We start from the raw sequence: 13077 nt of genomic DNA on the forward strand, positions 1-13077 counted from the left end.
CCCATGCATGTCTTGTACTTATGGTGAGTGGTGAGTGGATGGAATGAAGCTCCCGTCCGCGATACTTTTTTCACTGCAGAGATGCTGACAACCACCACTACCACCACTAGGCACAGCCCGAGGCTCTCTCCCAGTTCATCAACCAATGCCACAACCCTCCAGTCATGTTCGACCATCAACATTGCCGATGATTGATTAGACGACCATCCCGTCTGACGGAGCGGGGACGACGAGGGAGTGCAATGCATGAGTGCAGGCAGCTGCATGGATTTTGCAGAAGGGAGGAAATGCACAATGCAGGACGCGGACGGATTGAACGAACGAACGAAGATGAGTGATGACATTTGATCCACCTCAACGACCACTGGTGTTGACCTTCTTTGCGGCCTTGACAATTGGATGAGAAGGGTTTGAGATTGCCGTTGGTTTGACTGACTTGAATGGACGACGGCCACTCCCTTTTCAAACTGACACAGACCGCGATAGGGCCGGCCAGAGTGGTCACCCAGTTCGGGCCATGAGCAGCTTTTTTGCTGACGATAATTACCGAAACGACTCAAAGTGTCCAAAAGTCGACTTCTCATTCGGCCGGGAGAAGGACGAACTGGGAAGAGGTTGGAGGAGAGGCGGGAACTGAGTGAGCGGAAAAGCCATGAGGTTACTAGGCCTCGCTAAACGGCCGCCATATGGCCACTCGGGGAATGCAGTCTACTGCAATTGAGCGACGGGAACGACGGGATTCGACCAGGAAAGCAAACATTGGGCCGTTGAGAGAGACCAGCAACAATTTGAAGAAAACATTGACAAGACTTTCTTTCTCGACTCTTCCACTCTCTTTTCAGTGACACCCCAGGTCTCTTTTCAAAATGGCATCAAAGGGTTCTTGTCAGATATCAACAATGTGAACCACCTGCCGTGCACAATGATAATCTTGACATGTCCGGGATGGAACATTTTGAGGTTGCACTGCGTGCCCGTTGACAAAAGTGCCACTTGAAATGATCCTGTACCATCATCATCATCCACATCTTGTGCTTTGTGTGGCCTCTCCTCGCACAACACCATCAGAACCCAACCATCGATTCGTGCCATTCACAGCCATTCGGTCTGTGGGTGGTCCGTGAGCACTCTTCTCACTCCACTGCTTGGCACTCTGCAGGCACTGAGCACCTCACTGGCCATCAGAACCCTGCTGGTCACTTCCTCCTCCGGCTTAGCGCCATCCAAGACAAAATCAACCTAACTGTGGGGCAGCTGTCCGATAAGCGATAAGCTCTAACAATTCGAGAAAAAAATCATGCACTCAGCGCTGGTGGGCGCATTCAGTTGTTACGCGCTCGAAAAGTTGAAGGTGCCCGCCAAACGCCTCCGACTTTGTGAGACCGCGACCACGACCACGACTGACGGGAAGCAGTCCAGAGTCGACAAACAGTCTAGAGAGATCAATGCCCCGGCGCATATCTCCGTCAACCACCTCCCAAATACCCAGCCGGCAGATTATGAAGGAATAATCCCAAGGAGCACTTTATTGTCGGCTTCAGAAGGGCACTTTAACTGCTTAGAAAGCAAAACATACCTTGCCTTATTCTGTTATTATATCCACCTTGAAAACACCAACCCACATATCCCGAGATACCCAAGGATAGGACCGAGTCCTCCTTTACTTTAAACACACCACACCACACCACACACAGCCACAATGGCTCCCCAGCAACAACAGGCTCCCACCAGCCAGGACTGGGACGTCCAGTTCAACCAGGTCCGCCGCGAGAAGCTCTTCCGAGACCCCCCGACCGACCGCACCGCCTATCCCGCCCTCCAGGCCGCCGTCGACCCCCACATCGAGTCCTTCAACGCCCTCTTCCGCGACGATGGCAAACCCTCCCTTCTCGACCACGCCCTGGCCGAGATTGGCACCAAGACATTCCTAGACGGCGACGAGCGCGCTGACCCCGCCGGCAAGAACAAGCTCACCATCCGCTACAAGAGCATCGAGCTGCAAAAGTCTCAGGTCCCGCCCACCAACCGCTGGGCCAAGAATCGCGAAATCTTCCCGGCCGAGTGCAGAGAACGACATGTCTCATACAGGGGCAAGCTGTCCGCCACTTTCGAGTATCGCATCAACGATGGCGAGCCTCACGAGTTTGTGCGCGAGCTCGGCCAGATGCCCATCATGGTCAAGGTAAGAAGAAAAAGCCTTGAAGGAACTTGAAGGCGGAGATATTAGCAAGTCACCATGTCTAACTATGGTCATGACAGTCCAACAAGTGCCACCTCCAAAACAACTCCCCTGCCCAGCTCGTGGCAAGAGGTGAAGAGTCCGAAGAGTTGGGCGGCTACTTCGTCGTCAACGGTATCGAAAAGCTCATCCGCATGCTCCTCATGAACCGCAGAAACTTTCCGCTCGCCATCGTCCGTCCCAGTTTCCAGAACAGAGGCGCCACCTACACCCCGTACGGTATCATAATGCGATCCGTTCGCCCCGACGAGACCTCCCAGACCAACGTCCTCCACTACCTTTCCGACGGCAATGTCACCTTCCGCTTTTCGTGGAGAAAGAACGAGTACCTCATTCCCGTCATGATGATCATGAAGGCTCTCGTTGAGACAAATGATCGGGAAATCTTCGAGGGTCTCGTCGGCCCACCCCAGTCCAAGGGCGTCGCCAACACCTTCTTGACCGATCGCGTCGAACTCCTCCTCCGCACCTACAAGAAATACGGCCTTTACAGCAAGACCCAGACTCGCGCGTACCTCGGCCAAAAGTTCCGCGTCGTTCTCGGCGTCGCCGACACCATGTCCGACTACGAGGTCGGCACAGAGTTCCTCCGCAAGATTGTCCTCGTCCATCTCGGCTGCCAGGACGTCACCGAGCAACAGGATGCTGACAAGTTCAACATGCTGCTCTTCATGTGCCGCAAGCTGTACGCTCTCGTCGCCGGTGACTGCGCTGTCGACAACCCCGATGCCGTCCAGAACCAGGAGATTCTTCTCGGTGGCTTCCTCTACGGCCAGATCATTAAGGAGAGGCTCGAGGAGCTGTTGACCGTTTCCTTCCGCGCCTCCCTTCGCGACTACCTCAGGAGAAACCCTACGGTATCATTCCAGTCCGAAACTTTCACCAAGGACTTCCCTATCGCCATTTTCCGCAGGGCCAACGAAAACATTGGTCAATCGCTCGAGTACTTCTTGTCTACCGGCAACCTGGTCTCTCCCTCCGGTCTCGATTTGCAGCAGGTTTCTGGCTTCACCGTCGTTGCCGAGAAGCTCAACTTCTTGCGTTTCATCAGTCACTTCCGCATGGTGCATCGTGGTTCCTTCTTCGCCCAGCTCAAGACGACAACGGTCCGCAAGCTTTTGCCCGAATCGTGGGGTTTCCTCTGCCCTGTCCACACTCCCGATGGTTCTCCCTGCGGTCTTCTCAACCATTTGGCCCACAAGTGCAAGATCATGACGGACCATGTAGACGCCTCTACCATCCCTCGTCTGGCTTTCGAGCTCGGCGTTGTCAACATCTCCTCGGCTGCCACCAGCGAAAGTGTGGTCGTCATGCTCGACGGCAGGATCGTCGGCTGGTGTACCCCTGACGAGTGCAAGTCTATTGCCGAGACTCTCCGTTACTGGAAAGTCAACGGCGAGAACGGCGTGCCTCTTCAGCTCGAGATTGGCTACGTTCCTCCTTCCAACGGCGGTTCTTACCCCGGTCTCTACATGTCGTCCCAGCCCGCTCGTATGGTCCGCCCCGTCAAGTACCTCCCTCTAGCGAAGGAGGACTTTGTCGGTCCTCAGGAGCAGCCTTACATGTCGATTGCCTGCACGGAGCAGGAGGTCATCCCCGGAGATTCGACGCACGTGGAGTTCGATCCTACTAACATCCTCTCCATCCTCGCCAACATGACCCCCTTCTCCGACTTCAACCAGTCTCCCCGTAACATGTACCAGTGTCAGATGGGTAAGCAAACTATGGGTACACCAGGAACAGCTCTCAGCCGCCGTACGGACAACAAGATGTACCGTCTCCAGACGGGCCAGACACCTATTGTCCGCGCGCCTCTGCACAACACCTACGGGTTCGACAACTTCCCCAACGGCACCAACGCCGTCGTCGCTGTCATTTCGTACACCGGTTACGACATGGACGACGCCATGATTATCAACAAGTCGGCACACGAGAGAGGATTCGGTCACGGTAGCATCTACAAGACCAAGAAGGTCAGTCTCAAGGATGACAGCAGGACACGCTCGGCCAAGAGCATCGTCAAGATGTTCGGCTTTGCCCCCAACAGCACCATCCGCGAGTCCACCCGCGACACCCTCGACAACGACGGTCTCCCTCGCGTCGGCCGTCTGCTCCGTGAGGGCGACGTCCTCTGCGCGTGGCACACCGTCTCTGCCGACTACAACGGCCAGCTCGTCAACCGCGACGGCATCACCCACTACGAGCGGTACAAGGACTCGGAAGACGCCTTCGTGGAGGAAGTCCGCGTCATCGGCGCCGACAACGGCACCGAGCCCCTTCAGACCGTCTCCATCAAGCTGCGCATTCCCCGTTCCCCCGTCATCGGTGACAAGTTCTCGTCTCGTCACGGTCAAAAGGGTGTGTGCTCGCAAAAGTGGCCCGCCACCGACATGCCCTTCTCGGAAACCGGCATCCAGCCCGACGTCATCATCAACCCCCACGCTTTCCCGTCGCGCATGACCATCGGCATGTTCGTCGAGTCGCTAGCCGGCAAGGCCGGCGCCCTGCACGGTCTCGCGCAGGACTCTACCCCCTTCAAGTTTGACGAGCAAAACAGGGCCGGCGATTACTTTGGCCACCAGCTTATGAAGGCCGGCTACAACTACCACGGCAACGAGCCCCTCTACTCGGGCATTACTGGCGAGGAGTTCCAAGCGGACATCTACATCGGTGTCGTCTACTACCAGCGTCTGCGTCACATGGTTAACGACAAGTACCAAGTGCGTACCACGGGTCCCGTCGTGCCGACGACTGGCCAGCCCATCAAGGGTCGTAAGAAGGGTGGTGGTATCCGTGTTGGTGAAATGGAGCGCGACGCTCTTCTTGCCCACGGTACTTCCTTCCTCCTTCAGGACCGTCTGCTCAACTGCTCCGATTACTCCAAGAGCTGGATGTGTCGCCAGTGCGGCTCCTTCCTGTCCACGCAACCCACCGTGTCGCCGTTCATCGGCAAGCGCAAGGCCGTCAGCACTGTTAGATGCAGAAACTGCGCGACCAGGCTGGATGATATGGAGGATGTGGATCTCATGCAGTTGGACGGAGAGATTTGGGAAGATGGCAGCGGCACGCAGTGGGTCGGTGGTGAGAACACTACCGTCGTGGCGGTGCCCGGTGCGCTCAAATACTTGGATGTCGAGCTGGCGGCTATGGGCATCAAGTTGAAGTATAAGGTGGATAAGAAGGATGAGATCAGGAGGGGACAACTGGTGGGGAAGAAGGCGGGCGAGTTGATGTTGACTGCTACTGCTTCTGCTTAAGCTCAAGGAAGAGGGGTTGAGTCAAATGTACATGGATGGATGGGTATGATTTGGTTTAAAGGTTACAGAAAAGTTTTTTACGTGTAAGGGTTCATTCGTTTTCATCTGTTTTAAGTTAGCAGCATCAGTCATGGGAGTCAAGTTTGTCAGGGTACGTGTAATTGCAATGTTTTTCTTCTCATATTTCTCTCATGCTCCGGTTGGATCGGCTTGTTTCTTATTTCCGTTATATCGTGCTACTATGAACACCGCTGGCATGTGGTTGGACATTCAAGTATGTTTGACTTGACTGTGATCGCAAAGTGAGCCGAATCCCATCATCAACAGGCCATTATTCTTTTTTGGGGGGATGGACAATGGTTGGCTGACAAATGCAAACTTGACACTCGACGGTAGGTGACACAGGAGGAAATGTACCTGAACACAAGGGGGCGGGAGACGACACCAGGACACACCAGGACCCAAGATTGTGTTTAACACGATCGGATAGCTGCCGTGACCCCCATTGATGCGTGCCATTCAACGGTGGTGCATCTGGTCTAAAGGATGGAATGGGATTGGCAGCAGAATGGAGTGTTGTCCTCGAGCGAAGAAGTCAGTATTCTTCTAAAGCCATTCGGAACTGGCTGGTATTTTCAATCGGAATACTTTCGTTACCATCTTCAGGTGAGACACTCGATCATAAATCCCATAAACGTTTGAAATAGATACAACACTGATACGGATAGTTACCGCCAGTCAGTGCCTGCTACGGTAGTGACCTGACACTCACTCACTCACATGGACGCAACACGCCCATCCAGGAAGGAGCAATTTCAGTTACCTACCGATGTCGGGTTTCACTTTCCCTCTCTGATGCCCGACTTCCGACTTCCGACCACGGCATCCGCCATCTGTACCTTCCTTCCTTCCTTCCTTCCTTCCTTGTGTCAACCAGTGTGAAAATTCTGTACCTTCCTCTCAGTGAGTTTGCTCTCCCTGCGGAAGTTCTCGTCCGTTCGTCCTTTCCTTCCTTACCGTCACTGCCGTGACTATCACGCTCGGCTCGGCTCCACGGCACTTGGCTTGCTTTCCATTCGACTCCACGGGCAGTTTCAGACTTTTCTCTCTGACATCCGTCTTCAATTTCTGACTACTTGGCCATCGCAAGTCATCTGCCTCACTTCGTCTTGTCCGTGTTGGTGTTTTGGGTCGAGTACCTTGTCTGCCTGCTACCACTCATAATACTGTGCTTTGTCTTTCACTTACTTACCGGTAGTCAGGGCATGCTTGACATCAGAAAAAGCCACTGTCCACCGTGAACCGGAACAGCAATCAATCACTCAACCAGGTCACTCGTTTTCCGTCGTACTCCTTCAAAATTCATATGCTGCTGCTGCTGCTTCCTTTCTTCTAGGATTCTTCTCTCTTCTTTTTTTTTCTCTCTTCTTCTAATCTATCTCGCGCCAACTTCTCCTAATCAGCATACTTGAGCCACACGACACATCCAATTTTGCCCATACTCACGACAGACCGACCATCATCAACCACTCCTTTCTAGCTCGACTTCATCAACGATTACTTCAACAGTCGAACTAATTGTAGCAGCAGCTCATTACCGGCTTGGTTACATCCCATTCTCCTCCGGTCTCTCCCATCTACCCGCAACGTGCGTTACCTCATCCACATCTTATTCTCGACCAATCTCGTTCTGGTCATCAGCCTTTCGCACGCTTCACCGGCTCTTCTCCGAGCAAAGTCTGCGCGTCTCAATTATTGCGACAAACGAGATTGAACACTACTTCCCCACTGCGACAACGCCAATGGCACGCTTTCGGTCGCCAATCGCTCTTCTATCCCTCGCCCTACTCGCCGCGCACTCTGTTCTCGCACAGTATGGCGCCTACGACTACGGCTTTGACGCAGCAAAGCTCATAAAACGCCAGCTAGCGTCGCAAGAACCGGTACCGGTAGTAAGGGGTGCAGAGGGCGGGCAGACAATTCGACTGCGACAAGAAGTCCGTCAGCTCGAGCAGGACAAGGAGCTATGGACGCTCTACATCCTGGGGCTCAGTCTGATGCAGTTCACCGACCAGTCATCGCCGGTGTCGTGGTACGGGATTACTGGTACTTATGTTACACTTGAGGTTCCCCCCTCTGTCCATACCGTTCTTCTCTTCTGTCTACATCTGACACGCTACACATGTGCTTTCTGTCATATGCTAACGAGGCAACGTCAACCACACAGGGATACACGGCATACCTCACCAAACCTGGGGCGGTGTGACTCCAACTCCCGGAAATGAGGAAACAGGATATTGTACTCACTCCTCGATCCTCTTCCCGACATGGCATCGCCCTTATCTTGTCCTCTACGAGGTATGTGTCTCTTTGTTTCTGACATCATGACGACTGCTGACCTAAAACTCGTCATAGCAAGTACTTTACAACCTGATTCAGAACATTGCTAAATGGTGGCCTGAAGGCGAACCGCGAAAACGATACCAGGCAGCTGCGCTCCGGTTCCGCATACCCTACTGGGATTGGGCTTCCAGCCCGCCTTCTGGACAGAGCGTTCTGCCTCTTAGTGTTGGTGGGAGCCCGTACGTTGATGCCAATGGCCCCAGTGGCGTGCAGAGAATTGCCAACCCCTTGTTCAGTTACTCCTTCAAGCCGCTGAATGCTACTGCCTTTCTTCAGGACCCGGTGAGTGCATGTCCCCCTTGGCAACTTGACCTTTGCTGACATTGGTGTGCGACAGTGGGATATATGGACAAACACTCTCAGAAGCCCGACTACCAGCGATAACAAGGCGCAGTCCAACAACTCCCTCGTGGCCATCAACTTTGACCAAAACCTCGACTCACTCGGCCAACGTCTCTACATCCTTTTCTCCAACTATGGCAACTACAGCACCTTTAGCAACAACGCCTGGATACCCTACATCAATAACGGCTCCTACGACTCTCTCGAAGCCCTCCACGACACTGTACACAACTTAGCTGGTGGCGGTGGAATAGGCCAACCCAATGCTCAAGGCGGCCACATGGCCTACATCCCCTATTCCTCTTTCGACCCCATATTTTTCCTTCATCATACCATGGTCGACCGCATTTTTGCCATTTGGCAATCCTTGTACCCATCCAGCTATGTCACCCCAATGCAAGCCTACATCGCATCCTACACCACGTCTCGAGGAGAGTTTCAAACCGCCGCCACCCCTTTGACGCCCTTCTTCTTCAACGAGAACGGCACGTTTTGGACGTCGGACATGGTCCGTGATCATACGAGGTTTGGATACAACTACCCCGAGCTGGCCGGAGTGTCGGGTAGTGTACCGAACAGCCAGAGCCGAGCACTGTCCAGGCGGGCAAGGGGGAGGGTGATGGCAGCCATCAACCGCCTCTACGGTCCATCTACTCCATCGAGTCTCTACCGCAAGGAACTGCGAGCCGGAAGACTGGGGCCAGGGAAGAAGGTCCCCGGTAATTTACCTGCTGGAAGGGTCTTTACCGGTAACGGACAATACAGAGAGTGGATAGCGAATGTGAGGGTGAAGAAACAAGCCTTGGATGGACCGTTCTTCATTCATTTGTTTCTTGGGGAAGCACCGAAGGACCCTAAGGAATGGGCGTCGGCGAAGAATCATGTTGGGTCGATGGGGGTCTTTGCGTCGGATGAACGGTATGGAGAGAGTAAGATGGCGGGGATGGATGAGGTTATGGTGTCGGGGACTGTGCCCTTGACTAAGGCGTTGGTGGAGAAGGTGATGGGGACCGGGAGGTTTGGTGTCGCGACCGGTACCGGGGGAGGTGGTGGTGGAAGTAGAACTGTTGGTGGTCGTTTTGTGGGCTTTGGGGGAGACGTCGGGGCCGGTTTCAGTGGTGAAGGAGATAGATATGGAGATGACGAAAAGGAGGGGTGGGAAGGGCAGCAGGAGGAAGTGTTGAGAAGTCTGGATCCCAAAGATGTTGAACCGTTCCTAAGGAGGAACTTGGTGGTGAATATCATCAAGGTGGACGGAAAGGTGGTGATGCATGGGAGTTATGTGGAAGGGTTGGGGATTCATGTGGTTAGCTCGATGGTTAGGGCCGCGAGGGTTGAGGAGGAGTTACCGGTTTGGGGAGAGGCGGAGGGTGGGTTTGATGTTGTTTGATGTGTGTGTTTTTCTTAGGGGACTTGTACTTGTTATGTATCGCTGGCGATGGAGGGAGGTTGTATTCTTTTTGTTAGAAGGTTAGAATGCGGACGTGGGGATGATAATAGCCCTTTAGTCTGGGGTGTAATAGTAGATGATGTTAATGGAATGGAGTTGTTATCCAGTGAAAGCGGCGTGCAAAATCATCCGGTGATTAAACATGTAGGTATCAGTAAGCAAAATATTAGCAAAAGTGCGAAGTGGATATGATGCTCTTGGTCGCTGCTTCGCTGCGTCTGTTTCCTGCTGGATGCTAGCCGGACACTCGACGATTTTTCCCCGAGAAGGAATAAAAACAGCAAAACAAGGCTACATAAGTATAGGAAAGTAGGCATTCATTCAAATCCAAGTAATCGGAATCGTAGAGGAATAACCCTCAACTTCCTTTCTTGAAGGAAACCAGATACAGTATGGCTGAGTGATCTCACCGCACTGGAGGCAACATGGCAAGGCGGCCAAGGCGAACCGACAAGGGTGCAGACACTGACGACCAAGGCAAAGCGTAATGCGTGGCTGCTCGAGAGAATCAAAGCCAGTTAGTCAGTGGCAGCAGCTTGAATAAGTAGGTACCTTAGGTGGTGCTTGGTAAAAAAAAAACAAAAAAAAAACAAAGGAACCTAAACACCGAGGCGAGTTGAGCCCCATGTGCGGGCTTTCGGCATGGAAGAAGTCCACCCCCTGAGGAAGAGGTACCTCTAGAGGTGGCTTGCAGGACAGGACTCTCTCTCCGTCTCCTCTCCTGCCTCCCCGTCCCAGCCTGTCTGTCTGTCTGTCTGTCCATATCTGTCTGTCTCCTTTTGCATTTTTTCTCAGTTCTCACTAGTCCAGGACGCGGAGATCCCGCTGCTCAGGATAAATCCTCCTTCCTTCAAGTTCACCCGTTTTGTAAGGGCGACATGTTGGTCTCCTGTAGAAATTCTTTATCCGTCCTTTCCACTTGTTTCGTTTCCAGATCATCCAAGGTAGGGCTGCTTAGCTTCAAGCCCCCTTGTGAATTGTGGATTCACAAGCGCCTCGTAAGGCGACTGGTACTACAGGTACATGTAGTCTTTTGTCGGGCTAGTTGGGGTGGGGACTCACTGCTTCATCTAGTCACTGTGTACCTTGACTAGAGGTACGGAGAGCCAGGGAGGAAAGGGGCGGTGTGTCTGTGAGTGAGCGTCATGTTGTTTAGGTACAAAGTAATGATGCGTGGCGACGACGTTGATGAGCTGGGCGACGGACTGGCTTGATAAGGCGAAAGGCTCAAAAAGACCGGACAGTCCGAGCAGTCGAACAGCGCTGTGACTCCCGAAGATTTGTTGGGAAGGCGCAAGTTTAGATCCGGAGGTCATGTACGTAGGGAGTGAAGCTCATGAGGAGTTGAGAGTCGATTGTGAGGCAACCACCAGAATCCTTCGCTCAGCAAGTCAATGGTGTACATGCAGTGGTAGGGGTAGGGATGCTCAACTTGCTGTGCCGTCAACACCTCGAGGTTTGCCAGAATAAACCCCGAACTTGCTCGGATGTTAGGCTCAATGTGGTATTAACGATTTGTTGAGGTATGAGGTATCTTTGTCTCTCATGAAACGCTCGCCGGTCTGGTTAGCGTGGAAGTTTGTTGAGGCCCAAGACAGAAAAGGGAAAGTCCGGAAGGCTGCAATGCCGCGTCCGCTCCCGCCACCACCACCACCATGATGAAGAAGGATGGGATGACGGACCTCTTTCTTCCCCGCCGGGACTAGGAACCAGGCAGGGCTTTGGAAGGTTGAGGCTTGGAGTGCACTGGTGGATCGACTGGTCCGAAGGTAGTAAACAAACTTGTTCCGCCTTGCTGTCTCTAGGTGTGCTGCTGGTTGTGAACTCAGGGTACAAAAACCGCCTCCTGCTTTGCCACCGATAGCTCCTAGGTACGTAATGTAGGTACATAGTTGTAGGTGGGTACCTCTAGGCTGTCGTGTGCTCGAATTCGAAAGTGGGTTTATGAGATGTTGGCAACGCGGTCGAGAACCGCGCGTCGGGAAGGGAGGTGGCGACGTGACTCTGAGACACAAAGACACAGAAAGGTAAAGGAGGTGAGTGTTGGGCAGCTAGATAGGAGGTAGCCAACAACAGGACATCATCAACTTCCAGCCTGATGTACGGCCAAGGCTGGATGTTCAGTTGCTGTGCCGTTGAGAGACACCAAAGCCGAGTCGACTGGATGAAACTGGCGGTGTGTAGGCATTTGCACCACGGCCGGAAGTCAAGCTTGGGAAGCCATGATTCCAAAGCAGGAAGGAGAGAGGAGCAACGTTGGTGAGAAACGGGCGATAGGCCAGACATCTGATCCGGAGGCAGAGATTGTCGATGGATGCGTCCAATCTGCGCCTGCTCCCCGTTGCTGCCTCAGCCTCGACAACCTACAGCCCCTTGCAAGGCAGGATGTGCAAAGGACGTGGTCCATCGCCAAGAGAGAAAGGGGTAACGTTGAGTGACAGGACAAAGTGTCGTGAGGCATCCGATGTCTACCTTCGTCCACTGCAGCCTGTCTGGCATAGAAGTTTGTTGTGATGATCAACGACCCAGAGACGTTTGGGAAAGAGAGCGTTTCGAAACATGCGGGATGACAGCATGAAAAAGAGTGTGGGTTACAACAGCCCCCAAACCTGAAGCCGGCATCCCGGGTGTTCACTCCAACATTTCGAGTGTGGACGTCGAGGTTAGAAAGAGAAGGCGATGCGATGGACGGTGTGCCTCTTTGGGAAAAGAAGGGTACGGGGCGTAGACGTTTGGGGGCCGTCCTCCTGTTGCTTCTGAGCTGAAATGCAAAGATTCTTTTGCTTTCGCGCACCTTTCAGCAGGTTGTTGGTGGACGGAGATGCCGTATGCCTAGCGCGTTTCGAACTCTGCTTCTCGTCGTCATGGTCATCGCTGTGTCTTGCCCGTATCAGAGATTTACAGCATTAGATCTGATCACCTTCCACGCCAGGAGTAAAAAGCGGAAAGTGGAGATGCCAAATGTGTGCTTTGGTATGCATTCCGACATGGTGTGGTGTGGACGACTTATATCCAAACATCAACGATATACTGCGGTAGAGACGGTTGACAAGCGGTCTCGATTAGCAAATAGCAGGTAGCGAATAGGAACAAAGTCTTAAGAGTGGTGAATGAGAGTGATTGGGGGAACGATGAACGAGTGTTCGTTGGTCAAGTACCCGGATGATAGTAGTGCAACATGAAGAAAACGGTCCCCAAATTGTCCACTTACATTACAAGTGAGGCATGCGCCTACTATTGCCTAGCTCCGCCCAATCATAATTGAAAGCGCAGCTTTTTGGCAAACCCAGCAAGCCAAACAGCACGGCCTGGTAGGGTGAAGCCATCATGAACTTGGAAAAAAGAAGGAAACCTTCCGGCCTCGTTAGCATCCTTTGGTTCACTTT

The 13077-nt window shown here is 53.2% G+C and overlaps 2 protein-coding genes across 2 annotated transcripts; both read left to right on the top strand.

The window, feature by feature from the left end:
* The first annotated feature begins 1306 nt into the window (after positions 1 to 1306).
* On the top strand, positions 1307 to 5705 carry SMAC4_04919 (uncharacterized protein). The gene is made up of 2 exons (XM_003347563.2): positions 1307 to 2182; positions 2260 to 5705. Exons 1-2 carry the CDS (start codon positions 1700 to 1702, stop codon positions 5494 to 5496), a joined length of 3720 nt encoding a protein of 1239 aa, XP_003347611.1. The 5' UTR covers positions 1307 to 1699; the 3' UTR covers positions 5497 to 5705.
* A 395-nt stretch (positions 5706 to 6100) lies between these two features.
* On the top strand, positions 6101 to 10003 carry SMAC4_04920 (uncharacterized protein). The gene is made up of 4 exons (XM_003347564.2): positions 6101 to 7602; positions 7724 to 7854; positions 7912 to 8181; positions 8237 to 10003. Exons 1-4 carry the CDS (start codon positions 7299 to 7301, stop codon positions 9629 to 9631), a joined length of 2100 nt encoding a protein of 699 aa, XP_003347612.1. The 5' UTR covers positions 6101 to 7298; the 3' UTR covers positions 9632 to 10003.
* Positions 10004 to 13077: the final 3074 nt, after the last annotated feature.

Source organism: Sordaria macrospora, chromosome 1 (genome assembly GCF_033870435.1).
Source record: "Sordaria macrospora chromosome 1, complete sequence".
In the NCBI taxonomy this organism is placed as follows: Eukaryota; Fungi; Ascomycota; class Sordariomycetes; order Sordariales; family Sordariaceae; genus Sordaria; species Sordaria macrospora.